Raw genomic sequence first — 26,592 nt, 5'->3', positions numbered from 1 at the left:
ACGTCAAACCCGTCTGATCCGTGGGTGCCGTCTGATCCCTGGGTGCTGTCTCTAGGGTGGCTGGGTAGGCCTGTGCCTGTACCTGTGCCACTCTCTGGGGGAGCGACTGCATCGGAGAGCAATTCCCCCTCCTTGCACCCCGGCGGAAGTTTCCCGACAAAGGCCGACCATCGGCATGAGTCCGGGATCTACAGTAGCCCGTACAATGGCCTGGCCTGCCACACCTCTTGCACTGGGGGATCGGTGTGTTCTCTTTTTGGCTCGGCTTAGGCCGCTTCCGTTTCTTCACCTGTTTTGGTGGCTTTGGTTCACGACCAGAAGATGCGTGAACAGGCTGCAGGAACGCAGCCAAGGCAGACCTTTTCTGGTTCCCAGATCCCACCTTAGCACAGGCCTCGACCATGTCTGTTACCTCAGGGTCCCCTGGTAAGGCATCTATGATTTTTCTGCACTCCTCGTTTGCGTTATCTCTCACTAACTGCCTTAACAACATCTGTCTTAACCCGTCATCCTCAACCTGCTTCTCAAGAGAAGCAGCGACTTTCTCTACAAAAGAGAGGAATGACTCTGATTTGCCTTGAACTATTTCAGTGTATCGCTTTCTGGGCGCAGACAACTCTATGGTTTTCAACAGGGCAGCCATGCCGACCTGTTGAGCTTGCTGCAGGATGCTAGAGGGCAAATTACCCTGTAGACTGGGATCAGAGAAGGGACCAGTCCCCATCAAAGCATCCACTCCTGCTGTCTGTCTAGGATCAGCAGCAGGGAGCTGCATATTTGCTAATGCAGTCTTGCCGGCCAGCTTTCTCCAGGTTTTCTCAAAAACTGTAAATTGTACAGGTTGAAATAGAATTTGACCTAAGTGTCTGATATCAAATGGAGAAAGCAAATCTGTATTTATCACCCTTATTATCTGCATAACCTCAGCAGAACCTAGCCCATATTGTGCCACCTTGGATTGGAGGTCCTGGGCAACTTTCCAGGCAATTACCTCATGCTTGTCATGCTCCCCTGAATCTGGGAGAGCCTTATACACTGGGAAAGCTTGGATCTCCCCTTTAGGGGAAGCACTACCATCCTGAACTTCTGGCACCGCCTGTGGATGGAGCGTAACAGCTCCCCGGTTACCCCCAGAATCCTCAGATCTATATGGCATTCCAAGGATTTTTAATGACCTCCAGTCACCCTCCTCCAATGCTCGCATCTTAAGGGACTCTAAGAAGCGATTATAATGCGTCGGACGCACTGTTACTGTGCAGTCCTGAAAGGTCCAGGGGCGAGACCGGCGCAGCCTTTTTCTTCGCCGCGCGGCTACAGCCGCCTGACGACCTGGGGCCAGCACCTCATCTGCCTCACTGCCTGACGAGGAATCATCAGGCAAAGGCAACTTTGGGGTGCTGGGAGTGAACAGAAATTTACGTGGAGGGGCACTTTGGCTAAGTTCGCTAGAGGCAGAACAGACAGGACAGACTGCAGCTGGCTGCGCGGCAGTTTTTGCACCAGTTTCTATACGGGAGGCCGTCTCGGCCAGCCCCGACCGAACTGGTACTGGAACTGCTGCCGCTGTCTCTGAGGCTACAGCTGCTCTCGGCGCCGCCGCCTCTGGCACAGCAGCTGCGTTCGGCGCGGTCGCCGCTGCCGCTGCTGTTTCGCGCTCCCCAGCCGCGCTCGGCGCTGCCGCCACCGGCCCGTTCTCGGGGGTCGCTCTGGGCGCTTCCCCCCCTGCCCGCTGCTCCGCAGCCGCCGTCTCTGGCCGCGTCTCCGCAGCCGCGTCCGGGTTTTCCCGCGGCTGCGCCGCTTCTGGGTTCGCCGCCGGCCGCGCCGTTTCTCGGCTCGGAGCCGCGTCTCCCGCAGATGGCGGGGGGGGGCGCGGGCGGCGCTGGTTCGGGCATTCGCCGATCTAGCAGGGTGAGGAGCTCCTCCATCCTTCGGGATAGGTTTGGCAGCTCCATCAGAAAAGGCAAATGCTGCATTAAAAGGTCGATGGCTCGGTTCTGCGACTGCGCAGAACAGTCCAGCGCCAGGGAGGGCAGCGGACCACACCCAGGGAGTCCCGGGGCAGGCACGCCCGGCGCTACGCCGGCTAAGAAGTTAGATCCAGGTCCATACGGAACCGAGCTAGGAGCCTCTCTGGGCATCCAAGTGGCTAAGCCGCTGATCTGAGGCCCTGGATAAGCCGTGGCCGCTGCCCAGCCGAACGGCAAGGCAGGCTGTGCGCCCTCCTGCTGCCTTGACCCCACCGCCTCTGGCGGCGCGGGGTCCCTGGGGGCTGTGGAGTCCTGCGATTGTGCAGGGTGAGCCGGCGCAAGCTCTGCCTGTGGAGCCGGGGGGGGTTTTCTGAATCCATTATCATTTTCCCCGGAAACCCAGTCAACGGGGCCCCCCTCGGACATTCCTCCGTCACTCATCACCGAGATAGGCGAGCCAGCCCTGCTATCACAGTCAAGGTCTGTCAGCAGGATAAATAATGAACGCCAGGTTTTGTATAATTCTAACGCTGCTGAGTCCCCAGTCGGGAGCTCCTGTCGGACAGCGCATCCGAGTTCCTGCCATAAGGCAAAGTCCAGGGCAGTATCTCTGTCCATGGAAATCCCTTTTAAAGTAGCCCAGTCTAATAATTCCCGAACTGAGTTTTCAGGAATGGAGGTGCGCAATATGCTAAACACACCTTTCCAGACCAGCATCGCAGCTTCGGTTTGTGAGCCGCTGTTTGCCATTTCTCAGTTCTGTCGGACCTCCCGGTCCCGGGGGACAAAGGAGAACAGCGTACCTCTAGAGGAATTCGGCTCGGCTCGCAGCAGCAGGACACGTCAGAGAGTGCAGATCACGTCGGGCAGCACCAAATATTACCGCAGGCCTGGTTCCTACGGTATAGCACCGTGTCCCGCAGCCATAGGGAGGAGGAGGAGGAGAAGATCCAGCAGGCAGGAGTTGTGCAGCAAGATTGATTTATTTAATTATTTTACAAACTCTTTTATAGACTTTTTTCTTCATAGACTAATTGGACAAAGGGCCAGCCACCCCTTGGGGGTGATTGGCTAAAATCCTAAAACATCCATTGTCAAAATATTTTTCTACTATACCATAAACAAGACTTTTCAAGGTTGCAGGTGGCTTGGTTGTTTACATTCCCTGCTACCTCTTCTGTGAGAGAGAAAAGTCTCTCACGGACTTAGAAAATAACAAGAAAATCCTCGCTAGCAGCATTTTTGTATCTACATCAGGCAGGTGCAGGGTGTCCCTGCTCGTCACCCCTTGCTTTCCAGGGGTCCCGCTGATTGTTCTAGAAGCCATTGATCGGGATTTTCCAGGAGCATGCCTGCAAAGACATGAATGAGAAAAGGCCAAAAGAACGGTTTGTGCTTCTCTTCTAGCTGTTTTTTTCAATTTATTTATTTGCTAGTAGGAAGGCATGGACCAAACTGGCAAAAGTGCCTTTCATGTGGGAAAAGCATCCTCCTGCATTTGACTTCTGAGTCGAGGACTGGTTCAAGCTCTCCAGTCAGCTGCACGCAGAAAACTCCCACTGAATTCTCTGGGTTTCCATCAGAGTCAGTGTAAAAGCTGACGTTTCTCAGGAGCTTAACACTAACTTTTCCATTTAATACTAAATGTCAAAGTTGTTAGTTCATAGGGTGACAGGATAATTGAGGTTGGGAGCCACGTGTGGTGGTCTCCAGTTTTATCTCCTGTTCCCAACACTGATCAGCAAGAGCATCAAATCAGGTTCCTCTGGGATTTCTCCAGACAGGTGTCAGGGAAAACGTCGCTCCACCTGGGGCAGCTTTTGAATCTGTCCAGTGCAAGAGAGCCCACAAGCTCTCTGGGCAGCCGACTGCCAGGGGCAGGAGCCCTGGAGTGGCACTGCCTGAACAGCCCCTTTCTGCCAACAGTGCCACCCTCGATGGCTGCCCCAGGGCCTGGCATCTGACCCTGCACTTGCTGCAGGAGCCCCTGCCCTGGTTGGGCTCTGACCAAAGGCTCGGACCCATCTCAGAACCTCGGTTCCCAAGGGGGCAGCCTCAAACGGGTGACGTGGGACTGAGGCCATCGCTGCCCCCATTTTGGGTGCACGTTGCTGATGTCAGAGTGGCCATTGTGACCCGTGCGACCAAGGCCACAAGAGGGAACGCTGAGCTCAGGCCAGCGTGTGTCAGTGCGACCTGACAACGGGAGGGGAAGGTAGGACAGGGACAGGGCTGCCCAGGGGCCAGAGGGGCCCCACACCTCGGGGCTCTGGGCCTGTGCTGCAGGCTCACCTGCCTCTTCCTTCCCAGACGCAGCAGAGGAACATCCACGGGAGACAGCAGTGTTCCTCGACGCTGTGACAGGAGGAGAAGGCGGACTGGAGCAGGGCTCACGCAGGGCTCACCAGGGAGTAGTGCCCTCGTGGCTCTGGGCCTGTTCTACAAACTCCCCACACTCTTCTTTCTCCCACAAAAGGAGAGGACGAGCCCCTGGAGAAGACCGCGGTGTTTCTGCACAGGGACTCACTGCTGACAAGAGCCATGGCAGAAGGGAAGCAGGAGGCCCCTGATGCCAGAGAGCCAGGTGAGGGCAAAGCAGCCCTCCCGCAGGCTGGCACAGGGGCTGTCGGGGCAGCCAGCGTGGGGCCCGGAGCGGAGGCAGGGGGAGGCAGGAGCTGCCCAGCCATGCTGGGGCTGGGAGCCTCCTTCCTCCCCAAGGGGGGCCCAGCCGGGCCAGGGGGCAGCTGTGGGGACACCCGTGCCCGCGCTGTCCCCTGCTCCCCAAGGCCTCCAGGCCTGCCCATCAGCCAGGCAGGCAGGGCCAGAGCAGCCCTTGGGGCCGATGCTGCGGGCTAAGAGCCCCGCAGAGGTGCCCGGTGCCATTGGCTCTGTCCCCTGCAGCATGCCTGCTGTGCCGCCGCGCAGAGGCTGACCCGGACATCTGCGGCGACAAATGGGAGAAGCACGGGCTCTGTGCCCACGTCTTCTGCCTGGTGAGCTGCGCTGAGCCTCTCTCCAGCACTGCAGTGGGCAGCCCCTGCCACTCTCTCCTCATCAGCTCCCTGCCTTTGCCACAGAATTTCGCCAGCCTCATTTTTCAACAAGACAGTGATCGGATTGGACTCAAGGGGTTTCGCCCTCGCGATATCCAACTTGCAGTCAGCCGGGCGGCTCAGCAGGTGAGAGCCTGACAAGAGCAGGGAGGCTTGTGCCAGGCGAGGTTTGCCAGGGCTTAGCCCAGACCCCACAAAAGAAAGGCCGGCCCTTCCCACCAGCTGTGGGACAAAAGTCTGGCTCCCAGCAGCTCCACAGAGGCTCTGGCACAGGAGCCTCTTCCTCCAGGCGGGTCTGTGGGCTGAGACCCAGCAGCGGCCACAGTCCTGCGCCCTGCCCGGAGCCGTGGGGCTGCCTGGGGAGGCCCGAGGCTGCCTCTGATGGGGCTGCTTGGCTCTTTCCAGCACTGCTGCGTCTGTGGGGAGACTGGGGCCACCATCATGTGCTGTCACGAAGACTGCGACAGATGGTTCCACCTGCCCTGTGCCAAGGAGGGTCACTGTGTGACTAACTACATAACCCCATACAGGTACGTCCTCTCCCGTTCTGGCCACCCCTGCAGAAGGACCCAGCACGTCTCACTTTGCCCATCCCTTTTCCCCCAGGTCCTACTGCCCTGAGCACTCCCCAGAACAGGATGCGACGGTGATTCCGGAGCCGGGCACCGAATGCCCCATCTGCATGGAGCCTGTGGAGGAGAGAAAGAGCTACACAACACTGGTGTGCCCAGCGTGCAAAAGGGCCTGGTTCCACAGGGACTGCATCCAGGTAGGAGCCATTCCCGCAGCCCCGGGGCACAGCAGGTGCTCAGCAGCACCAGGGCCTTGCTCACACTGCTGCTGTTTGCCCTGCAGGGACAGGCCTTGCGCGCTGGTGCATTGTACTTCCAGTGCCCCCTCTGCAGAGACGATGATGAGTTTCTTGTCCAAATGTTCATCATGGGGATCCGAATCCCCTTCAGGTCGGTGTCCTTCTGCCTGGCTCACAACACAGGAGGGGGCAGCTGCTGTGCCAGGGCCTGCCCCCGCAGTCCTGGCCCTGCCCTGTCCCGTGAGTTTGGGCTTCAGCTTCACGCAAGACTTGGAAAAGCACTGGAGGAAGAGCAGGGACAGCCTGTACCTCCAGGATGGTGGAGCAGCACGAGCTCATCGGCTTCTCCTTTCCTCATCAGAGAGCCAACATGGGAGGACAACGATGCCTTTGCAGAATTAGGAGACAGGCACAGCCAGTGCAATGCCAGGAAGTGCCTTTATCCAGGAGGCAGGGAGGAGGCAGAGGAAGAGGGGTAAGTTGGGCAGCTGCACCCCAGGGCTCTGCAGGGAACCTGTGTCTTGGCAAGGGCTCGAAGCAGAAGGAGCCAGAAGAAGAGCTCAGCCGGACAATCCCGAGCTGTGGACGCTTTGTCCTCAGTGCCATGAAACCATTTGTTTTCCCAGGCCCTGGGAACTGCTCCTGTGCTCCTCCTGTGCTGCTGAGGGCACCCACAGGCGCTGCTCTGGCCTCAGAAACGACACACCCAGCTGGGAGTGCGACAGCTGTGCTGATCTGGGCACAGGTATGAGGCAACGCAGCTGCGTGGCCCTGGGCTGGGGTCAGTGCCAAGGCTGGGCTTGGCAGAGCCTGTCCGCTCCTGGAGGGCTGGGGGCACCGCACTGGCCTGGCCTGGCCCAGGCCTGCTGGGCCCCTCTCATTCCTTCTTCCCCTTACAGCCCCCAGGGATGAGCCGGAGCTCTATGCCCCCAGGGATGAACTGGAGCTCAATGTCCCCAGCCTGGCTGGACAGTCAGGATTGGAACCTTCCCATGGATTGGAGCCTTCCCATGGCTCTGCACAATCCGAGGCCATCAGCCCCAACTCTGGCATCCTGGCACCATCGGGTGTGCCTCCCCTGTCTCCATCTCCAGAGACCAGCAAACGCAGCAGCGTCCAACATGCACCAATGGGGCAGCTGCTGCAATCTTCCTCGCTGGAGAGCAGCAGCCCCTGCATGGAGAGTGAGGTGACATCAAGGTCATCAGACACCAGCCATTCCAGAAGCTCTGGGTCTGACCGCAGGCGAAATCGCTCTCGCCGGCAAAGCTGGGCCTCAAATCCACCTGTCCGATCGAGGAGTCGCCGTGACAGGAGCCAGAGCACAGCACCAAGGGCTGAGACGCCCAGGCACAGAAGGACACCATCGGAGACATCCCCCAGACGCAGCCGCTCCCGCCAGCGACGTCGGGCCTCAAATCCACCTGCCCGGTCGAGGAGTCGCCGTGACAGGAGCCAGAGCACAGCACCAAGGGCTGAGAGGCCCAGGCACAGAAGGACACCATCGGAGACATCCCCCAGACGCAGCCGCACCCGCCAGCGACGTCGGGCCTCAAATCCACCGGTGCGGTCGAGGAGTCGCCGTGACAGGAGCCGCAGGACAGCACCAAGGGCTGAGACGCCCAGGCCAAGGGAGACAGCATCAGGGACATCCACCAGGAGCAACCGCTCCCGCCAGCGACGTCGGGCCTCAAATCCACCTGCCCGGTCGAGGAGTCGCCGTGACAGGAGCCAGAGCACAGCACCAAGGGCTGAGAGGCCCAGGCACAGAAGGACACCATCGGAGACATCCCCCAGACGCAGCCGCACCCGCCAGCGACGTCGGGCCTCAAATTCACCGGTGCGGTCGAGGAGTCGCCGTGACAGCAGCCGCAGGACAGCACCAAGGGCTGAGACGCCCAGGCGTAGGGTGACATTGTCGGAGACATCCACCAGGAGCAACCGCTCCCGCCAGCGACGTCGGGCCTCAACTCAGGCCTCGAAAAGCAGCATGTAGTGTCATCTTTTCTTTCTAGTCCGTCTGCTCTCTGCCGTAAGTGAAGGTGAGGAAGCTCAATACAGGGACCTTGAGATTTGCAGGTCTCTGAGAAAAGTGTATTAACTCTTGACATTGCTATTGGCAGGAATCTGTGCTAAATACCTGATTTCTATGTTACCACCTATTAAGTGAAAAGTCACTTAAGGGGGTGGCTAATTAAAAAGGACACTTGCTCCTGCCTTTAGACTCAAACCTCAGATGTTTCCCCACTGCTTCCCCTTGATAGTGAACCACTCCTTAATGGGCTTGGATACGTTTAGGGAGACAGAAGAGCAAGGTGGCTCTTAGGGAAGCTGTCTTTGGAAAGGACATGTGCTGTGTTGCTATCCTTGAACAATCTGATTTCAGGAAAGCCAAAAGGAAGAAGAAAGAAGAGAGTGAGACACTGCCTCAAGTGTCTGAAGAAATCTATTACGACATTGCTGCTGATTTAAAAGACTTGTTTGGACCTTCAAAGAACAAACCAGAAAACACTGAGGACATACCCTTGGGACAAAGAGGATGCGCAGGACTCTGTCCCAGCTGACCATCTGGGACCTTTGCCTGCGAACGACGTAGCTCAGGAGTTGAGTGCTTTCACTTTTCCTTCTTCGGAGACACACAGGAGTCGGGCATGAAAGAAGGTAACAGCAGAACCCTTCTAACGGTGCCATTCCTAGGAAGAGCTTAAGGCAGGCACTGCAGAGCAATACGGTGTAAAGAGGGTCTGGATCCAGGGGATTTTCAGCGGCAGAAGCCAGTAATTAGGCAGAAGCATTCTGATCTTCATTTCTACTTGCCAGGCTTGCGGTAGATTAAGGAGAGGTAACTCGTGCTTGCATCTCAGAGTTCTGAAAGGCGGGCTTTGAGAGAGAAGGCAGTGGGGTCTTTGCAGAGTGGTGAAAAAGCTTGTTGTCATCCCCTAAATTTCTCAAACAGGGAAAAAGGTGACACACCAGTCCTGGCAAGTTTCATAGAACCCAACCAGATTGCAAAGAAAATGTGTGTTAATGTAGAGTGAAGAGCAAAATCCTGGAGCTGACCCCAAGATTCAAGAATATTTTATTAGTTACTGAATTCTATTCTTGGACCTTTAGAGAATGGAAGCTGAATGACACATCATCATTGGCATGTCCTAACCTCAGATAAAATGAGGCCTTATGAAATGAAGATGAAACAATATTAAATCAAGTCACAGTCTTGTAGGAAAGAAAAGAAACTGTGCAAAGTTACCCAAAAGATTAAAAAACCCAAGGTGCTTTGTGTGCAACAGCACAAAGCAACAAGCCCCCCACACTTCTGCTGAATTCAGAAGGTAGTTAGTGTCTTCTGAATGCAGCGATCAAGGTTTAGGAATACGTGGGAGATGCCTAGAACAAAGGGGAAAATACTGGAGCAGAGATTTAGCTCAGAAAATCTGAGGGGAGAAGATTCTGTCCTTCCTAAATCTGCCTTCTCCAGTGTAAGTATTTCACTTGAAAGGAAGGACTTTTCCTGGCAAGTAGAGGAATAACCTGGTTTTGGCTTTTTTTTCTTTTTTGGTGCTGTTATATTGCAGAGCCTTACATACTGGGACCAATAAAACCGGTAAAAGTCACGTGGCAAGAGGATCCACGTTTCCAAGACAGCAGTTCTGAGAGTGATGATGAGCCTGAGCCATCAGAAATTGGAAAGGACCGAGAAATGCAAGTTCCATTTGTATTGGTTCTCTCCTTGGTTGTCGTAGTTGGATGCTGTGGGCATATTAAGAGCAGCACTCAGGAAATGGGAAACGGACGTTGCACACCTCTGAGCAGTGAAAGTCATCTTGGACAAACCGTTTGTGCTGCACAGAGTCAAAACTCCCAGCAGCCCCTTTGATGTGAAGTTGAATATGAAGAGAGAGAAGTTGAGCACAAGAAATTAACTGGGTCGTTTTGGGTTGACCAAACCCAATCTGAGTTTGGCCAAAAGCCAAAGACACAGTCAGTTTTCTTTTAAAAAGTGGGGGTTTTTATAGAAGGCTCTGTTTGGTTACTGTGGAGTAAAGCTCTTCAATGTTTACCGTTTCTCTGAAGCGCTGCAGCTTTAACTCATGTTCATGGAATTTGGTAGTGCCTTTTAGGATGCTAAAATCCCTTTGTACTTGTCCAGGTTTCTTTCTTTACCCCACACGGAAAGTGCTAGAGTTTTCTTCTTCTCCAAAGATGATGAACGCCTAAGAGGTACAACTGAACTTATTCACCCCTTTTGTATTTTTTTCTTTTTAAACTCTTACTGGAATTCAGTGAGGAAAAAATGCTGCCCGCTTATGAATGGTTTGTAGTCAACATTTGCCACCCTTACTTGGGGTCTAGGTTGTGGTAGCAGCCCGTGAGGAAGTCCTGGCAAAATAAAGGCTGAGCAGCTGTCTGGCTTTCTTGTCTTTCAGATAATTGCCTAATGGGTATCTGGACTTTTGGAGCTTACCAAAAAGATAGTCACTGGACAAGTTGCCTAGACATTTCAGACCCTTTCAGGCATGTATATCATCTTTATTTTTTTCCTGTCTTTCTGCTGCTATCATTAAGAATGTTGAGTATTCTTATCAGCCACATATGCCCTTCTTTGTCCTCATGAATCTTGGTTTTTCTCTTCTGAATCCAGTGAATTTTGTACTTAAAAACAAAGGAAACAACAACCAAAGAAAACATACAATGCCCTAAAACATTCCACAGGCCACCAAAACAATAGCTTGTTACATGTGATAGAACACAGTTCTAGGACAGGCTTCTTTCTTGAGACCTACTAGGTAACTCTGATGCAATAACTGATGTGTTCATACAGTTACCATCCTGCGTGCTTCCAGTCTGCCTGATTTACAGCGCGCGTTAAAATGGGGATCGCAGTCATCAGCAGCCATCAGTTTTGGGGGGAGATGTGGGATCCTGGTGTTGAGCTTTTACTGGAGCAGCTGCTATTTCACTGCAATCTAGATTTCAGCATGTTCAGGAGAACTGCTGCTGCCTTTCATTCTTCGTAGTACACGAGGCTGTAACACAGAACATTTCTGTTGGAGCCCACGTGTGGTGGTGGGGGGAAGAGAATAGGAAGGATGCGAAGAATAGGGCTGCTGACTTTATTGCTGTGTTGCTCATGAGTGATCCAAGCAGCAGCAGCAGCAGAAGTGTTTAACCCTTATAATTGGTTCTTTGTTTTGTGCAGAAGGCCCAAAGTTATTTTGTAGATCTGTAGAGCTCAGTGAAGAAAAAGAGGATTGGGAAGACAGACGTAGATTATTGCTTGAGGTGAGTGTGAAACGTCCGTTCCCTGGTAACTGTGGCTGAAAGCTGAGCATGAGGAGGGAACAGGGCTATGAATCTGCATGAGAAATTAATTCAGGACCTCAACAAGAGCCTGAAACTTTGTAATTACCAGAGAACAAAAGTGGTTTAGTATACTGGTGTGTATAACATCAGGTTGTGACGTCACTCAGGTAAACCACTAAATCTCTGCACGTTACAGGACAGGACCAGCGACTTAACTGTACATAAAGAAAGTGTTCAAGAGAAAGAGTGAATTTAGAGACTTCTCCTAATAGTGGATTCAGAAACTTCTAATAATAATACGTTGGATTTTCACTATTTTCAGGAATGCCGGAAGAAGCATAAGGACGCCAAAAGAAAAGTGAAAGCAAACCAATAAAGCTTCTTTTACTGATGAGAAGTGTGTCATGTTTCTTCCTTGAAGAAGTTGCCAAACAATGTTACTTTGGAAATCCTTTCCAAGATCTAATAGGAAAAACTATTGGCCAACACTGTCAGCCTGTGTTTCTGAACAGGTATACATGTCCTGTGTCAATTCAAGGTTTGTACCAGGGGTTGGGGTTTTCTGTGTGTAGGGCTTCAATGTCAGTTGCTTCTTGGCCGGACTTTTGATAATTAGATCATGTAACGAAGACAACATTTTACTGTGTCCTCCTGTCCAGTGCTGCACAGGGTTGGGAAAGAGCAGGTAGCTCTGTGTCTATACATAACTTGCAGGGGCAGCACAGGAGCAGCTCCCAGGGCCTGGGGAACAAGGAGGTTCATGGCGCCGAGGACAAAGTGTCCAGAGCTCGGCATTGTCCGGCTGAGCTCTTCTGGTTCCTTCTGCTTCCAGCCCTTGCCGAGACACGGGTTCACTACAGACCCCGGGGTGCCACTTCCCAACTTAGCCCTCTTCCTCTGCCTCCTCCCTGCCTCCTGGATAAAGGCACTCCCTGGCATTGCACCAGCTGTACCTCCCTCCTAGTTCAGTGAAGGCATCCTTGTCCTCCCAAGGTGCCTCTCCCATGGAGACAGGAAAATTGATGAACTCCCCCTGCCCCGGCATCAGGCAGGTGCAGGGTGTCCCTGCTCGTCACCCCTTGCTTTCCAGGGGTCCCGCTGATTGTTCTAGAAGCCATTGATCTGGATTTTCCAGGAGCATGCCTGCAAAGACATGAATGAGAAAAGGCCAAAAGAACGGTTTGTGCTTCTCTTCTAGCTGTTTTTTTCAATTTATTTATTTGCTAGTAGGAAGGCATGGACCAAACTGGCAAAAGTGCCTTTCATGTGGGAAAAGCATCCTCCTGCATTTGACTTCTGAGTCGAGGACTGGTTCAAGCTCTCCAGTCAGCTGCACGCAGAAAACTCCCACTGAATTCTCTGGGTTTCCATCAGAGTCAGTGTAAAAGCTGACGTTTCTCAGGAGCTTAACACTAACTTTTCCATTTAATACTAAATGTCAAAGTTGTTAGTTCATAGGGTGACAGGATAATTGAGGTTGGGAGCCACGTGTGGTGGTCTCCAGTTTTATCTCCTGTTCCCAACACTGATCAGCAAGAGCATCAAATCAGGTTCCTCTGGGATTTCTCCAGACAGGTGTCAGGGAAAACGTCGCTCCACCTGGGGCAGCTTTTGAATCTGTCCAGTGCAAGAGAGCCCACAAGCTCTCTGGGCAGCCGACTGCCAGGGGCAGGAGCCCTGGACTGGCACTGCCTGAACAGCCCCTTTCTGCCAACAGTGCCACCCTCGATGGCTGCCCCAGGGCCTGGCATCTGACCCTGCACTTGCTGCAGGAGCCCCTGCCCTGGTTGGGCTCTGACCAAAGGCTCGGACCCATCTCAGAACCTCGGTTCCCAAGGGGGCAGCCTCAAATGGGTGGCGTGGGACTGAGGCCATCGCTGCCCCCATTTTGGGTGCACGTTGCTGATGTCAGAGTGGCCATTGTGACCCGTGCGACCAAGGCCACAAGAGGGAACGCTGAGCTCAGGCCAGCGTGTGTCAGTGCGACCTGACAACGGGAGGGGAAGGTAGGACAGGGACAGGGCTGCCCAGGGGCCAGAGGGGCCCCACACCTCGGGGCTCTGGGCCTGTGCTGCAGGCTCACCTGCCTCTTCCTTCCCAGACGCAGCAGAGGAACATCCACGGGAGACAGCAGTGTTCCTCGACGCTGTGACGGGAGGAGAAGGCGGACTGGAGCAGGGCTCACGCAGGGCTCACCAGGGAGTAGTGCCCTCGTGGCTCTGGGCCTGTTCTACAAACTCCCCACACTCTTCTTTCTCCCACAAAAGGAGAGGACGAGCCCCTGGAGAAGACCGCGGTGGTTCTGCACAGGGACTCACTGCTGACAAGAGCCATGGCAGAAGGGAAGCAGGAGGCCCCTGATGCCAGAGAGCCAGGTGAGGGCAAAGCAGCCCTCCCGCAGGCTGGCACAGGGGCTGTCGGGGCAGCCAGCGTGGGGCCCGGAGCGGAGGCAGGGGGAGGCAGGAGCTGCCCAGCCATGCTGGGGCTGGGAGCCTCCTTCCTCCCCAAGGGGGGCCCAGCCGGGCCAGGGGGCAGCTGTGGGGACACCCGTGCCCGCGCTGTCCCCTGCTCCCCAAGGCCTCCAGGCCTGCCCATCAGCCAGGCAGGCAGGGCCAGAGCAGCCCTTGGGGCCGATGCTGCGGGCTAAGAGCCCCGCAGAGGTGCCCGGTGCCATTGGCTCTGTCCCCTGCAGCATGCCTGCTGTGCCGCCGCGCAGAGGCTGACCCGGACATCTGCGGCGACAAATGGGAGAAGCACGGGCTCTGTGCCCACGTCTTCTGCCTGGTGAGCTGCGCTGAGCCTCTCTCCAGCACTGCAGTGGGCAGCCCCTGCCACTCTCTCCTCATCAGCTCCCTGCCTTTGCCACAGAATTTCGCCAGCCTCATTTTTCAACAAGACAGTGATCGGATTGGACTCAAGGGGTTTCGCCCTCGCGATATCCAACTTGCAGTCAGCCGGGCGGCTCAGCAGGTGAGAGCCTGACAAGAGCAGGGAGGCTTGTGCCAGGCGAGGTTTGCCAGGGCTTAGCCCAGACCCCACAAAAGAAAGGCCGGCCCTTCCCACCAGCTGTGGGACAAAAGTCTGGCTCCCAGCAGCTCCACAGAGGCTCTGGCACAGGAGCCTCTTCCTCCAGGCGGGTCTGTGGGCTGAGACCCAGCAGCGGCCACAGTCCTGCGCCCTGCCCGGAGCCGTGGGGCTGCCTGGGGAGGCCCGAGGCTGCCTCTGATGGGGCTGCTTGGCTCTTTCCAGCACTGCTGCGTCTGTGGGGAGACTGGGGCCACCATCATGTGCTGTCACGAAGACTGCGACAGATGGTTCCACCTGCCCTGTGCCAAGGAGGGTCACTGTGTGACTAACTACATAACCCCATACAGGTACGTCCTCTCCCGTTCTGGCCACCCCTGCAGAAGGACCCAGCACGTCTCACTTTGCCCATCCCTTTTCCCCCAGGTCCTACTGCCCTGAGCACTCCCCAGAACAGGATGTGACGGTGATTCCGGAGCCGGGCACCGAATGCCCCATCTGCATGGAGCCTGTGGAGGAGAGAAAGAGCTACACAACACTGGTGTGCCCAGCGTGCAAAAGGGCCTGGTTCCACAGGGACTGCATCCAGGTAGGAGCCATTCCCGCAGCCCCGGAGCACAGCAGGTGCTCAGCAGCACCAGGGCCTTGCTCACACTGCTGCTGTTTGCCCTGCAGGGACAGGCCTTGCGCGCTGGTGCATTGTACTTCCAGTGCCCCCTCTGCAGAGACGATGATGAGTTTCTTGTCCAAATGTTCATCATGGGGATCCGAATCCCCTTCAGGTCGGTGTCCTTCTGCCTGGCTCACAACACAGGAGGGGGCAGCTGCTGTGCCAGGGCCTGCCCCCGCAGTCCTGGCCCTGCCCTGTCCCGTGAGTTTGGGCTTCAGCTTCACGCAAGACTTGGAAAAGCACTGGAGGAAGAGCAGGGACAGCCTGTACCTCCAGGATGGTGGAGCAGCACGAGCTCATCGGCTTCTCCTTTCCTCATCAGAGAGCCAACATGGGAGGACAACGATGCCTTTGCAGAATTAGGAGACAGGCACAGCCAGTGCAATGCCAGGAAGTGCCTTTATCCAGGAGGCAGGGAGGAGGCAGAGGAAGAGGGGTAAGTTGGGCAGCTGCACCCCAGGGCTCTGCAGGGAACCTGTGTCTTGGCAAGGGCTCGAAGCAGAAGGAGCCAGAAGAAGAGCTCAGCCGGACAATCCCGAGCTGTGGACGCTTTGTCCTCAGTGCCATGAAACCATTTGTTTTCCCAGGCCCTGGGAACTGCTCCTGTGCTCCTCCTGTGCTGCTGAGGGCACCCACAGGCGCTGCTCTGGCCTCAGAAACGACACACCCAGCTGGGAGTGCGACAGCTGTGCTGATCTGGGCACAGGTATGAGGCAACGCAGCTGCGTGGCCCTGGGCTGGGGTCAGTGCCAAGGCTGGGCTTGGCAGAGCCTGTCCGCTCCTGGAGGGCTGGGGGCACCGCACTGGCCTGGCCTGGCCCAGGCCTGCTGGGCCCCTCTCATTCCTTCTTCCCCTTACAGCCCCCAGGGATGAGCCGGAGCTCTATGCCCCCAGGGATGAACTGGAGCTCAATGTCCCCAGCCTGGCTGGACAGTCAGGATTGGAACCTTCCCATGGATTGGAGCCTTCCCATGGCTCTGCACAATCCGAGGCCATCAGCCCCAACTCTGGCATCCTGGCACCATCGGGTGTGCCTCCCCTGTCTCCATCTCCAGAGACCAGCAAACGCAGCAGCGTCCAACATGCACCAATGGGGCAGCTGCTGCAATCTTCCTCGCTGGAGAGCAGCAGCCCCTGCATGGAGAGTGAGGTGACATCAAGGTCATCAGACACCAGCCATTCCAGAAGCTCTGGGTCTGACCGCAGGCGAAATCGCTCTCGCCGGCAAAGCTGGGCCTCAAATCCACCTGTCCGATCGAGGAGTCGCCGTGACAGGAGCCAGAGCACAGCACCAAGGGCTGAGACGCCCAGGCCAAGGGAGACAGCATCAGGGACATCCACCAGGAGCAATCGCTCCCGCCAGCGACGTCGGGCCTCAAATCCACCTGCCCGGTCGAGGAGTCGCCGTGACAGGAGCCAGAGCACAGCACCAAGGGCTGAGAGGCCCAGGCACAGAAGGACACCATCGGAGACATCCCCCAGACGCAGCCGCACCCGCCAGCGACGTCGGGCCTCAAATCCACCGGTGCGGTCGAGGAGTCGCCGTGACAGGAGCCGCAGGACAGCACCAAGGGCTGAGACGCCCAGGCCGAGGGAGACAGCATCAGGGACATCCACCAGGAGCAACCGCTCCCGCCAGCGACGTCGGGCCTCAAATCCACCGGTGCGGTCGAGGAGTCGCCGTGACAGGAGCCAGAGCACAGCACCAAGGGCTGAGAGGCCCAGGCACAGAAGGACACCATCGGAGACATCCCCCAGACGCAGCCGCACCTGCCAGCGACGTCGGGCCTCAAATCCACCGGTGCGGTCGAGGAGTCGCCGTGACAGGAGCCGCAGGACAGCACCAAGGGCTGAGACGCCCAGGCGTAGGGTGACATTGTCGGAGACATCCACCAGGAGCAACCGCTCCCGCCAGCGACGTCGGGCCTCAACTCAGGCCTCGAAAAGCAGCATGTAGTGTCATCTTTTCTTTCTAGTCCGTCTGCTCTCTGCCGTAAGTGAAGGTGAGGAAGCTCAATACAGGGACCTTGAGATTTGCAGGTCTCTGAGAAAAGTGTATTAACTCTTGACATTGCTATTGGCAGGAATCTGTGCTAAATACCTGATTTCTATGTTACCACCTATTAAGTGAAAAGTCACTTAAGGGGGTGGCTAATTAAAAAGGACACTTGCTCCTGCCTTTAGACTCAAACCTCAGATGTTTCCCCACTGCTTCCCCTTGATAGTGAACCACTCCTTAATGGGCTTGGATACGTTTAGGGAGACAGAAGAGCAAGGTGGCTCTTAGGGAAGCTGTCTTTGGAAAGGACATGTGCTGTGTTGCTATCCTTGAACAATCTGATTTCAGGAAAGCCAAAAGGAAGAAGAAAGAAGAGAGTGAGACACTGCCTCAAGTGTCTGAAGAAATCTATTACGACATTGCTGCTGATTTAAAAGACTTGTTTGGACCTTCAAAGAACAAACCAGAAAACACTGAGGACATACCCTTGGGACAAAGAGGATGCGCAGGACTCTGTCCCAGCTGACCATCTGGGACCTTTGCCTGCGAACGACGTAGCTCAGGAGTCGAGTGCTTTCACTTTTCCTTCTTCGGAGACACACAGGAGTCGGGCATGAAAGAAGGTAACAGCAGAACCCTTCTAACGGTGCCATTCCTAGGAAGAGCTTAAGGCAGGCACTGCAGAGCAATACGGTGTAAAGAGGGTCTGGATCCAGGGGATTTTCAGCGGCAGAAGCCAGTAATTAGGCAGAAGCATTCTGATCTTCATTTCTACTTGCCAGGCTTGCGGTAGATTAAGGAGAGGTAACTCGTGCTTGCATCTCAGAGTTCTGAAAGGCGGGCTTTGAGAGAGAAGGCAGTGGGGTCTTTGCAGAGTGGTGAAAAAGCTTGTTGTCATCCCCTAAATTTCTCAAACAGGGAAAAAGGTGACACACCAGTCCTGGCAAGTTTCATAGAACCCAACCAGATTGCAAAGAAAATGTGTGTTAATGTAGAGTGAAGAGCAAAATCCTGGAGCTGACCCCAAGATTCAAGAATATTTTATTAGTTACTGAATTCTATTCTTGGACCTTTAGAGAATGGAAGCTGAATGACACATCATCATTGGCATGTCCTAACCTCAGATAAAATGAGGCCTTATGAAATGAAGATGAAACAATATTAAATCAAGTCACAGTCTTGTAGGAAAGAAAAGAAACTGTGCAAAGTTACCCAAAAGATTAAAAAACCCAAGGTGCTTTGTGTGCAACAGCACAAAGCAACAAGCCCCCCACACTTCTGCTGAATTCAGAAGGTAGTTAGTGTCTTCTGAATGCAGCGATCAAGGTTTAGGAATACGTGGGAGATGCCTAGAACAAAGGGGAAAATACTGGAGCAGAGATTTAGCTCAGAAAATCTGAGGGGAGAAGATTCTGTCCTTCCTAAATCTGCCTTCTCCAGTGTAAGTATTTCACTTGAAAGGAAGGACTTTTCCTGGCAAGTAGAGGAATAACCTGGTTTTGGCTTTTTTTTCTTTTTTGGTGCTGTTATATTGCAGAGCCTTACATACTGGGACCAATAAAACCGGTAAAAGTCACGTGGCAAGAGGATCCACGTTTCCAAGACAGCAGTTCTGAGAGTGATGATGAGCCTGAGCCATCAGAAATTGGAAAGGACCGAGAAATGCAAGTTCCATTTGTATTGGTTCTCTCCTTGGTTGTCGTAGTTGGATGCTGTGGGCATATTAAGAGCAGCACTCAGGAAATGGGAAACGGACGTTGCACACCTCTGAGCAGTGAAAGTCATCTTGGACAAACCGTTTGTGCTGCACAGAGTCAAAACTCCCAGCAGCCCCTTTGATGTGAAGTTGAATATGAAGAGAGAGAAGTTGAGCACAAGAAATTAACTGGGTCGTTTTGGGTTGACCAAACCCAATCTGAGTTTGGCCAAAAGCCAAAGACACAGTCAGTTTTCTTTTAAAAAGTGGGGGTTTTTATAGAAGGCTCTGTTTGGTTACTGTGGAGTAAAGCTCTTCAGTGTTTACCGTTTCTCTGAAGCGCTGCAGCTTTAACTCATGTTCATGGAATTTGGTAGTGCCTTTTAGGATGCTAAAATCCCTTTGTACTTGTCCAGGTTTCTTTCTTTACCCCACACGGAAAGTGCTAGAGTTTTCTTCCTCTCCAAAGATGATGAACGCCTAAGAGGTACAACTGAACTTATTCACCCCTTTTGTGTTTTTTTCCTTTTAAACTCTTACTGGAATTCAGTGAGGAAAAAATGCTGCCCGCTTATGAATGGTTTGTAGTCAACATTTGCCACCCTTACTTGGGGTCTAGGTTGTGGTAGCAGCCCGTGAGGAAGTCCTGGCAAAATAAAGGCTGAGCAGCTGTCTGGCTTTCTTGTCTTTCAGATAATTGCCTAGTAAATATCTGGACTTTTGGAGATTACCAAAAAAATAGTCACTGGACAAGTTGCCTAGACATTTTGGATCCTTTTCAGCATATATATAATCTTAGTGCTCTGTAGTCTTCCAGCCTATCTGATTTACAGCGCGTGTTAAAATGGAGATCTCAGTCCTTAGCCAGCATCAGTTTTCATCCTGGTGTTGAGCTTTTACTGGAGCAGCTGCTATTTCACTGCAATCTAGATTTCAGCATGTTCAGGAGAACTGCTGCTGCCTTTCATTCTTCGTAGTACACGAGGCTGTAACACAGAACATTTCTGTTGGAGCCCACGTGTGGTGGTGGGGGGAAGAGAATAGGAAGGATGCGAAGAATAGGGCTGCTGACTTTATTGCTGTGTTGCTCATGAGTGATCCAAGCAGCAGCAGCAGCAGAAGTGTTTAACCCTTATAATTGGTTCTTTGTTTTGTGCAGAAGGCCCAAAGTTATTTTGTAGATCTGTAGAGCTCAGTGAAGAAAAAGAGGATTGGGAAGACAGACGTAGATTATTGCTTGAGGTGAGTGTGAAACGTCCGTTCCCTGGTAACTGTGGCTGAAAGCTGAGCATGAGGAGGGAACAGGGCTATGAATCTGCATGAGAAATTAATTCAGGACCTCAACAAGAGCCTGAAACTTTGTAATTACCAGAGAACAAAAGTGGTTTAGTATACTGGTGTGTATAACATCAGGTTGTGACGTCACTCAGGTAAACCACTAAATCTCTGCACGTTACAGGACAGGACCAGCGACTTAACTGTACATAAAGAAAGTGTTCAAGAGAAAGAGTGAATTTAGAGACTTCTCCTAATAGTGGATTCAGAAACTTCTAATAATAATACGTTGGATTTTCACTATTTTCAGGAATGCCGGAAGAAGCATAAGGACGCCAAAAGAAAAGTGAAAGCAAACCAATAAAGCTTCTTTTACTGATGAGAAGTGTGTCATGTTTCTTCCTTGAAGAAGTTGCCAAACAATGTTACTTTGGAAATCCTTTCCAAGATCTAATAGGAAAAACTATTGGCCAACACTGTCAGCCTGTGTTTCTGAACAGGTATACATGTCCTGTGTCAATTCAAGGTTTGTACCAGGGGTTGGGGTTTTCTGTGTGTAGGGCTTCAATGTCAGTTGCTTCTTGGCCGGACTTTTGATAATTAGATCATGTAACGAAGACAACATTTTACTGTGTCCTCCTGTCCAGTGCTGCACAGGGTTGGGAAAGAGCAGGTAGCTCTGTGTCTATGCATAACTTGCAGGGGCAGCACAGGAGCAGCTCCCAGGGCCTGGGGAACAAGGAGGTTCATGGCGCCGAGGACAAAGTGTCCAGAGCTCGGCATTGTCCGGCTGAGCTCTTCTGGTTCCTTCTGCTTCCAGCCCTTGCCGAGACACGGGTTCACTACAGACCCCGGGGTGCCACTTCCCAACTTAGCCCTCTTCCTCTGCCTCCTCCCTGCCTCCTGGATAAAGGCACTCCCTGGCATTGCACCAGCTGTGCCTCCCTCCTAGTTCAGTGAAGGCATCCTTGTCCTCCCAAGGTGCCTCTCCCATGGAGACAGGAAAATTGATGAACTCCCCCTGCCCCGGCATCAGGCAGGTGCAGGGTGTCCCTGCTCGTCACCCCTTGCTTTCCAGGGGTCCCGCTGATTGTTCTAGAAGCCATTGATCTGGATTTTCCAGGAGCATGCCTGCAAAGACATGAATGAGAAAAGGCCAAAAGAACGGTTTGTGCTTCTCTTCTAGCTGTTTTTTTCAATTTATTTATTTGCTAGTAGGAAGGCATGGACCAAACTGGCAAAAGTGCCTTTCATGTGGGAAAAGCATCCTCCTGCATTTGACTTCTGAGTCGAGGACTGGTTCAAGCTCTCCAGTCAGCTGCACGCAGAAAACTCCCACTGAATTCTCTGGGTTTCCATCAGAGTCAGTGTAAAAGCTGACGTTTCTCAGGAGCTTAACACTAACTTTTCCATTTAATACTAAATGTCAAAGTTGTTAGTTCATAGGGTGACAGGATAATTGAGGTTGGGAGCCACGTGTGGTGGTCTCCAGTTTTATCTCCTGTTCCCAACACTGATCAGCAAGAGCATCAAATCAGGTTCCTCTGGGATTTCTCCAGACAGGTGTCAGGGAAAACGTCGCTCCACCTGGGGCAGCTTTTGAATCTGTCCAGTGCAAGAGAGCCCACAAGCTCTCTGGGCAGCCGACTGCCAGGGGCAGGAGCCCTGGAGTGGCACTGCCTGAACAGCCCCTTTCTGCCAACAGTGCCACCCTCGATGGCTGCCCCAGGGCCTGGCATCTGACCCTGCACTTGCTGCAGGAGCCCCTGCCCTGGTTGGGCTCTGACCAAAGGCTCGGACCCATCTCAGAACCTCGGTTCCCAAGGGGGCAGCCTCAAACGGGTGACGTGGGACTGAGGCCATCGCTGCCCCCATTTTGGGTGCACGTTGCTGATGTCAGAGTGGCCATTGTGACCCGTGCGACCAAGGCCACAAGAGGGAACGCTGAGCTCAGGCCAGCGTGTGTCAGTGCGACCTGACAACGGGAGGGGAAGGTAGGACAGGGACAGGGCTGCCCAGGGGCCAGAGGGGCCCCACACCTCGGGGCTCTGGGCCTGTGCTGCAGGCTCACCTGCCTCTTCCTTCCCAGACGCAGCAGAGGAACATCCACGGGAGACAGCAGTGTTCCTCGACGCTGTGACGGGAGGAGAAGGCGGACTGGAGCAGGGCTCACGCAGGGCTCACCAGGGAGTAGTGCCCTCGTGGCTCTGGGCCTGTTCTACAAACTCCCCACACTCTTCTTTCTCCCACAAAAGGAGAGGACGAGCCCCTGGAGAAGACCGCGGTGGTTCTGCACAGGGACTCACTGCTGACAAGAGCCATGGCAGAAGGGAAGCAGGAGGCCCCTGATGCCAGAGAGCCAGGTGAGGGCAAAGCAGCCCTCCCGCAGGCTGGCACAGGGGCTGTTGGGGCAGCCAGCGTGGGGCCCGGAGCGGAGGCAGGGGGAGGCAGGAGCTGCCCAGCCATGCTGGGGCTGGGAGCCTCCTTCCTCCCCAAGGGGGGCCCAGCCGGGCCAGGGGGCAGCTGTGGGGACACCCGTGCCCGCGCTGTCCCCTGCTCCCCAAGGCCTCCAGGCCTGCCCATCAGCCAGGCAGGCAGGGCCAGAGCAGCCCTTGGGGCCGATGCTGCGGGCTAAGAGCCCCGCAGAGGTGCCCGGTGCCATTGGCTCTGTCCCCTGCAGCATGCCTGCTGTGCCGCCGCGCAGAGGCTGACCCGGACATCTGCGGCGACAAATGGGAGAAGCACGGGCTCTGTGCCCACGTCTTCTGCCTGGTGAGCTGCGCTGAGCCTCTCTCCAGCACTGCAGTGGGCAGCCCCTGCCACTCTCTCCTCATCAGCTCCCTGCCTTTGCCACAGAATTTCGCCAGCCTCATTTTTCAACAAGACAGTGATCGGATTGGACTCAAGGGGTTTCGCCCTCGCGATATCCAACTTGCAGTCAGCCGGGCGGCTCAGCAGGTGAGAGCCTGACAAGAGCAGGGAGGCTTGTGCCAGGCGAGGTTTGCCAGGGCTTAGCCCAGACCCCACAAAAGAAAGGCCGGCCCTTCCCACCAGCTGTGGGACAAAAGTCTGGCTCCCAGCAGCTCCACAGAGGCTCTGGCACAGGAGCCTCTTCCTCCAGGCGGGTCTGTGGGCTGAGACCCAGCAGCGGCCACAGTCCTGCGCCCTGCCCGGAGCCGTGGGGCTGCCTGGGGAGGCCCGAGGCTGCCTCTGATGGGGCTGCTTGGCTCTTTCCAGCACTGCTGCGTCTGTGGGGAGACTGGGGCCACCATCATGTGCTGTCACAAAGACTGCGACAGATGGTTCCACCTGCCCTGTGCCAAGGAGGGTCACTGTGTGACTAACTACATAACCCCATACAGGTACGTCCTCTCCCGTTCTGGCCACCCCTGCAGAAGGACCCAGCACGTCTCACTTTGCCCATCCCTTTTCCCCCAGGGCCTACTGCCCTGAGCACTCCCCAGAACAGGATGTGACGGTGATTCCGGAGCCGGGCACTGAATGCCCCATCTGCATGGAGCCTGTGGAGGAGAGAAAGAGCTACACAACACTGGTGTGCCCAGCGTGCAAAAGGGCCTGGTTCCACAGGGACTGCATCCAGGTAGGAGCCATTCCCGCAGCCCCGGGGCACAGCAGGTGCTCAGCAGCACCAGGGCCTTGCTCACACTGCTGCTGTTTGCCCTGCAGGGACAGGCCTTGCGCGCTGGTGCATTGTACTTCCAGTGCCCCCTCTGCAGAGACGATGATGAGTTTCTTGTCCAAATGTTCATCATGGGGATCCGAATCCCCTTCAGGTCGGTGTCCTTCTGCCTGGCTCACAACACAGGAGGGGGCAGCTGCTGTGCCAGGGCCTGCCCCCGCAGTCCTGGCCCTGCCCTGTCCCGTGAGTTTGGGCTTCAGCTTCACGCAAGACTTGGAAAAGCACTGGAGGAAGAGCAGGGACAGCCTGTACCTCCAGGATGGTGGAGCAGCACGAGCTCATCGGCTTCTCCTTTCCTCATCAGAGAGCCAACATGGGAGGACAACGATGCCTTTGCAGAATTAGGAGACAGGCACAGCCAGTGCAATGCCAGGAAGTGCCTTTATCCAGGAGGCAGGGAGGAGGCAGAGGAAGAGGGGTAAGTTGGGCAGCTGCACCCCAGGGCTCTGCAGGGAACCTGTGTCTTGGCAAGGGCTCGAAGCAGAAGGAGCCAGAAGAAGAGCTCAGCCGGACAATCCCGAGCTGTGGACGCTTTGTCCTCAGTGCCATGAAACCATTTGTTTTCCCAGGCCCTGGGAACTGCTCCTGTGCTCCTCCTGTGCTGCTGAGGGCACCCACAGGCGCTGCTCTGGCCTCAGAAACGACACACCCAGCTGGGAGTGCGACAGCTGTGCTGATCTGGGCACAGGTATGAGGCAACGCAGCTGCGTGGCCCTGGGCTGGGGTCAGTGCCAAGGCTGGGCTTGGCAGAGCCTGTCCGCTCCTGGAGGGCTGGGGGCACCGCACTGGCCTGGCCTGGCCCAGGCCTGCTGGGCCCCTCTCATTCCTTCTTCCCCTTACAGCCCCCAGGGATGAGCCGGAGCTCTATGCCCCCAGGGATGAACTGGAGCTCAATGTCCCCAGCCTGGCTGGACAGTCAGGATTGGAACCTTCCCATGGATTGGAGCCTTCCCATGGCTCTGCACAATCCGAGGCCATCAGCCCCAACTCTGGCATCCTGGCACCATCGGGTGTGCCTCCCCTGTCTCCATCTCCAGAGACCAGCAAACGCAGCAGCGTCCAACATGCACCAATGGGGCAGCTGCTGCAATCTTCCTCGCTGGAGAGCAGCAGCCCCTGCATGGAGAGTGAGGTGACATCAAGGTCATCAGACACCAGCCATTCCAGAAGCTCTGGGTCTGACCGCAGGCGAAATCGCTCTCGCCGGCAAAGCTGGGCCTCAAATCCACCTGTCCGATCGAGGAGTCGCCGTGACAGGAGCCAGAGCACAGCACCAAGGGCTGAGAGGCCCAGGCACAGAAGGACACCATCGGAGACATCCCCCAGACGCAGCCGCACCCGCCAGCGACGTCGGGCCTCAAATCCACCGGTGCGGTCGAGGAGTCGCCGTGACAGGAGCCAGAGCACAGCACCAAGGGCTGAGACGCCCAGGCCAAGGGAGACAGCATCAGGGACATCCACCAGGAGCAACCGCTCCCGCCAGCGACGTCGGGCCTCAAATCCACCTGCCCGGTCGAGGAGTCGCCGTGACAGGAGCCAGAGCACAGCACCAAGGGCTGAGAGGCCCAGGCACAGAAGGACACCATCGGAGACATCCCCCAGACGCAGCCGCACCCGCCAGCGACGTCGGGCCTCAAATTCACCGGTGCGGTCGAGGAGTCGCCGTGACAGCAGCCGCAGGACAGCACCAAGGGCTGAGACGCCCAGGCGTAGGGTGACATTGTCGGAGACATCCACCAGGAGCAACCGCTCCCGCCAGCGACGTCGGGCCTCAACTCAGGCCTCGAAAAGCAGCATGTAGTGTCATCTTTTCTTTCTAGTCCGTCTGCTCTCTGCCGTAAGTGAAGGTGAGGAAGCTCAATACAGGGACCTTGAGATTTGCAGGTCTCTGAGAAAAGTGTATTAACTCTTGACATTGCTATTGGCAGGAATCTGTGCTAAATACCTGATTTCTATGTTACCACCTATTAAGTGAAAAGTCACTTAAGGGGGTGGCTAATTAAAAAGGACACTTGCTCCTGCCTTTAGACTCAAACCTCAGATGTTTCCCCACTGCTTCCCCTTGATAGTGAACCACTCCTTAATGGGCTTGGATACGTTTAGGGAGACAGAAGAGCAAGGTGGCTCTTAGGGAAGCTGTCTTTGGAAAGGACATGTGCTGTGTTGCTATCCTTGAACAATCTGATTTCAGGAAAGCCAAAAGGAAGAAGAAAGAAGAGAGTGAGACACTGCCTCAAGTGTCTGAAGAAATCTATTACGACATTGCTGCTGATTTAAAAGACTTGTTTGGACCTTCAAAGAACAAACCAGAAAACACTGAGGACATACCCTTGGGACAAAGAGGATGCGCAGGACTCTGTCCCAGCTGACCATCTGGGACCTTTGCCTGCGAACGACGTAGCTCAGGAGTCGAGTGCTTTCACTTTTCCTTCTTCGGAGACACACAGGAGTCGGGCATGAAAGAAGGTAACAGCAGAACCCTTCTAACGGTGCCATTCCTAGGAAGAGCTTAAGGCAGGCACTGCAGAGCAATACGGTGTAAAGAGGGTCTGGATCCAGGGGATTTTCAGCAGCAGAAGCCAGTAATTAGGCAGAAGCATTCTGATCTTCATTTCTACTTGCCAGGCTTGCGGTAGATTAAGGAGAGGTAACTCGTGCTTGCATCTCAGAGTTCTGAAAGGCGGGCTTTGAGAGAGAAGGCAGTGGGGTCTTTGCAGAGTGGTGAAAAAGCTTGTTGTCATCCCCTAAATTTCTCAAACAGGGAAAAAGGTGACACACCAGTCCTGGCAAGTTTCATAGAACCCAACCAGATTGCAAAGAAAATGTGTGTTAATGTAGAGTGAAGAGCAAAATCCTGGAGCTGACCCCAAGATTCAAGAATATTTTATTAGTTACTGAATTCTATTCTTGGACCTTTAGAGAATGGAAGCTGAATGACACATCATCATTGGCATGTCCTAACCTCAGATAAAATGAGGCCTTATGAAATGAAGATGAAACAATATTAAATCAAGTCACAGTCTTGTAGGAAAGAAAAGAAACTGTGCAAAGTTACCCAAAAGATTAAAAAACCCAAGGTGCTTTGTGTGCAAC

The 26,592-nt window shown here is 54.6% G+C and overlaps 2 protein-coding genes across 2 annotated transcripts; both read left to right on the top strand.

Annotated features, from left to right (window-relative positions):
* The first annotated feature begins 4,508 nt into the window (after nucleotides 1-4,508).
* On the top strand, nucleotides 4,509-8,395 carry LOC138117755 (G2/M phase-specific E3 ubiquitin-protein ligase-like). The gene is made up of 10 exons (XM_069028311.1): nucleotides 4,509-4,551; nucleotides 4,869-4,960; nucleotides 5,045-5,146; nucleotides 5,426-5,550; nucleotides 5,627-5,789; nucleotides 5,876-5,986; nucleotides 6,197-6,306; nucleotides 6,458-6,576; nucleotides 6,731-7,552; nucleotides 8,130-8,395. Exons 1-10 carry the CDS (start codon nucleotides 4,509-4,511, stop codon nucleotides 8,393-8,395), a joined length of 1,953 nt encoding a protein of 650 aa, XP_068884412.1.
* A 5,072-nt stretch (nucleotides 8,396-13,467) lies between these two features.
* On the top strand, nucleotides 13,468-25,868 carry LOC138117754 (uncharacterized). The gene is made up of 19 exons (XM_069028310.1): nucleotides 13,468-13,510; nucleotides 13,828-13,919; nucleotides 14,004-14,105; nucleotides 14,385-14,509; nucleotides 14,586-14,748; nucleotides 14,835-14,945; nucleotides 15,156-15,265; nucleotides 15,417-15,535; nucleotides 15,690-16,694; nucleotides 22,055-22,162; nucleotides 22,480-22,571; nucleotides 22,656-22,757; nucleotides 23,037-23,161; nucleotides 23,238-23,400; nucleotides 23,487-23,593; nucleotides 23,804-23,917; nucleotides 24,069-24,187; nucleotides 24,342-24,626; nucleotides 25,603-25,868. The coding sequence occupies exons 1-19, from the start codon at nucleotides 13,468-13,470 to the stop codon at nucleotides 25,866-25,868; spliced, it is 3,351 nt and encodes a 1,116-aa protein (XP_068884411.1).
* The last annotated feature ends 724 nt before the right edge of the window (nucleotides 25,869-26,592 follow it).

This window comes from Aphelocoma coerulescens, chromosome 12, assembly GCF_041296385.1.
Source record: "Aphelocoma coerulescens isolate FSJ_1873_10779 chromosome 12, UR_Acoe_1.0, whole genome shotgun sequence".
Classification (NCBI taxonomy): domain Eukaryota; kingdom Metazoa; phylum Chordata; class Aves; order Passeriformes; family Corvidae; genus Aphelocoma; species Aphelocoma coerulescens.
Note: the sequence above shows the minus strand (reverse complement) of the source record. Positions and strands in the feature narration are given on the sequence as shown.

What these genes read in the sequence shown, in the direction of transcription:
- LOC138117755 (XM_069028311.1), top strand. Translation starts at nt 4,509, where the DNA reads ATGGCAGAAGGGAAGCAGGAGGCCCCTGATGCCAGAGAGCCAG. An exon ending in GAGGAGGCAGAGGAAGAGGG is followed by an intron (nt 6,307 to 6,457) that starts GTAAGTTGGGCA and finishes TTGTTTTCCCAG; the next exon opens with GCCCTGGGAACTGCTCCTGT. An exon ending in CTGTGCTGATCTGGGCACAG is followed by an intron (nt 6,577 to 6,730) that starts GTATGAGGCAAC and finishes TTCCCCTTACAG; the next exon opens with CCCCCAGGGATGAGCCGGAG.
- LOC138117754 (XM_069028310.1), top strand. Translation starts at nt 13,468, where the DNA reads ATGGCAGAAGGGAAGCAGGAGGCCCCTGATGCCAGAGAGCCAG. An exon ending in CCCTGATGCCAGAGAGCCAG is followed by an intron (nt 13,511 to 13,827) that starts GTGAGGGCAAAG and finishes TGTCCCCTGCAG; the next exon opens with CATGCCTGCTGTGCCGCCGC. An exon ending in GAGGAGGCAGAGGAAGAGGG is followed by an intron (nt 23,918 to 24,068) that starts GTAAGTTGGGCA and finishes TTGTTTTCCCAG; the next exon opens with GCCCTGGGAACTGCTCCTGT.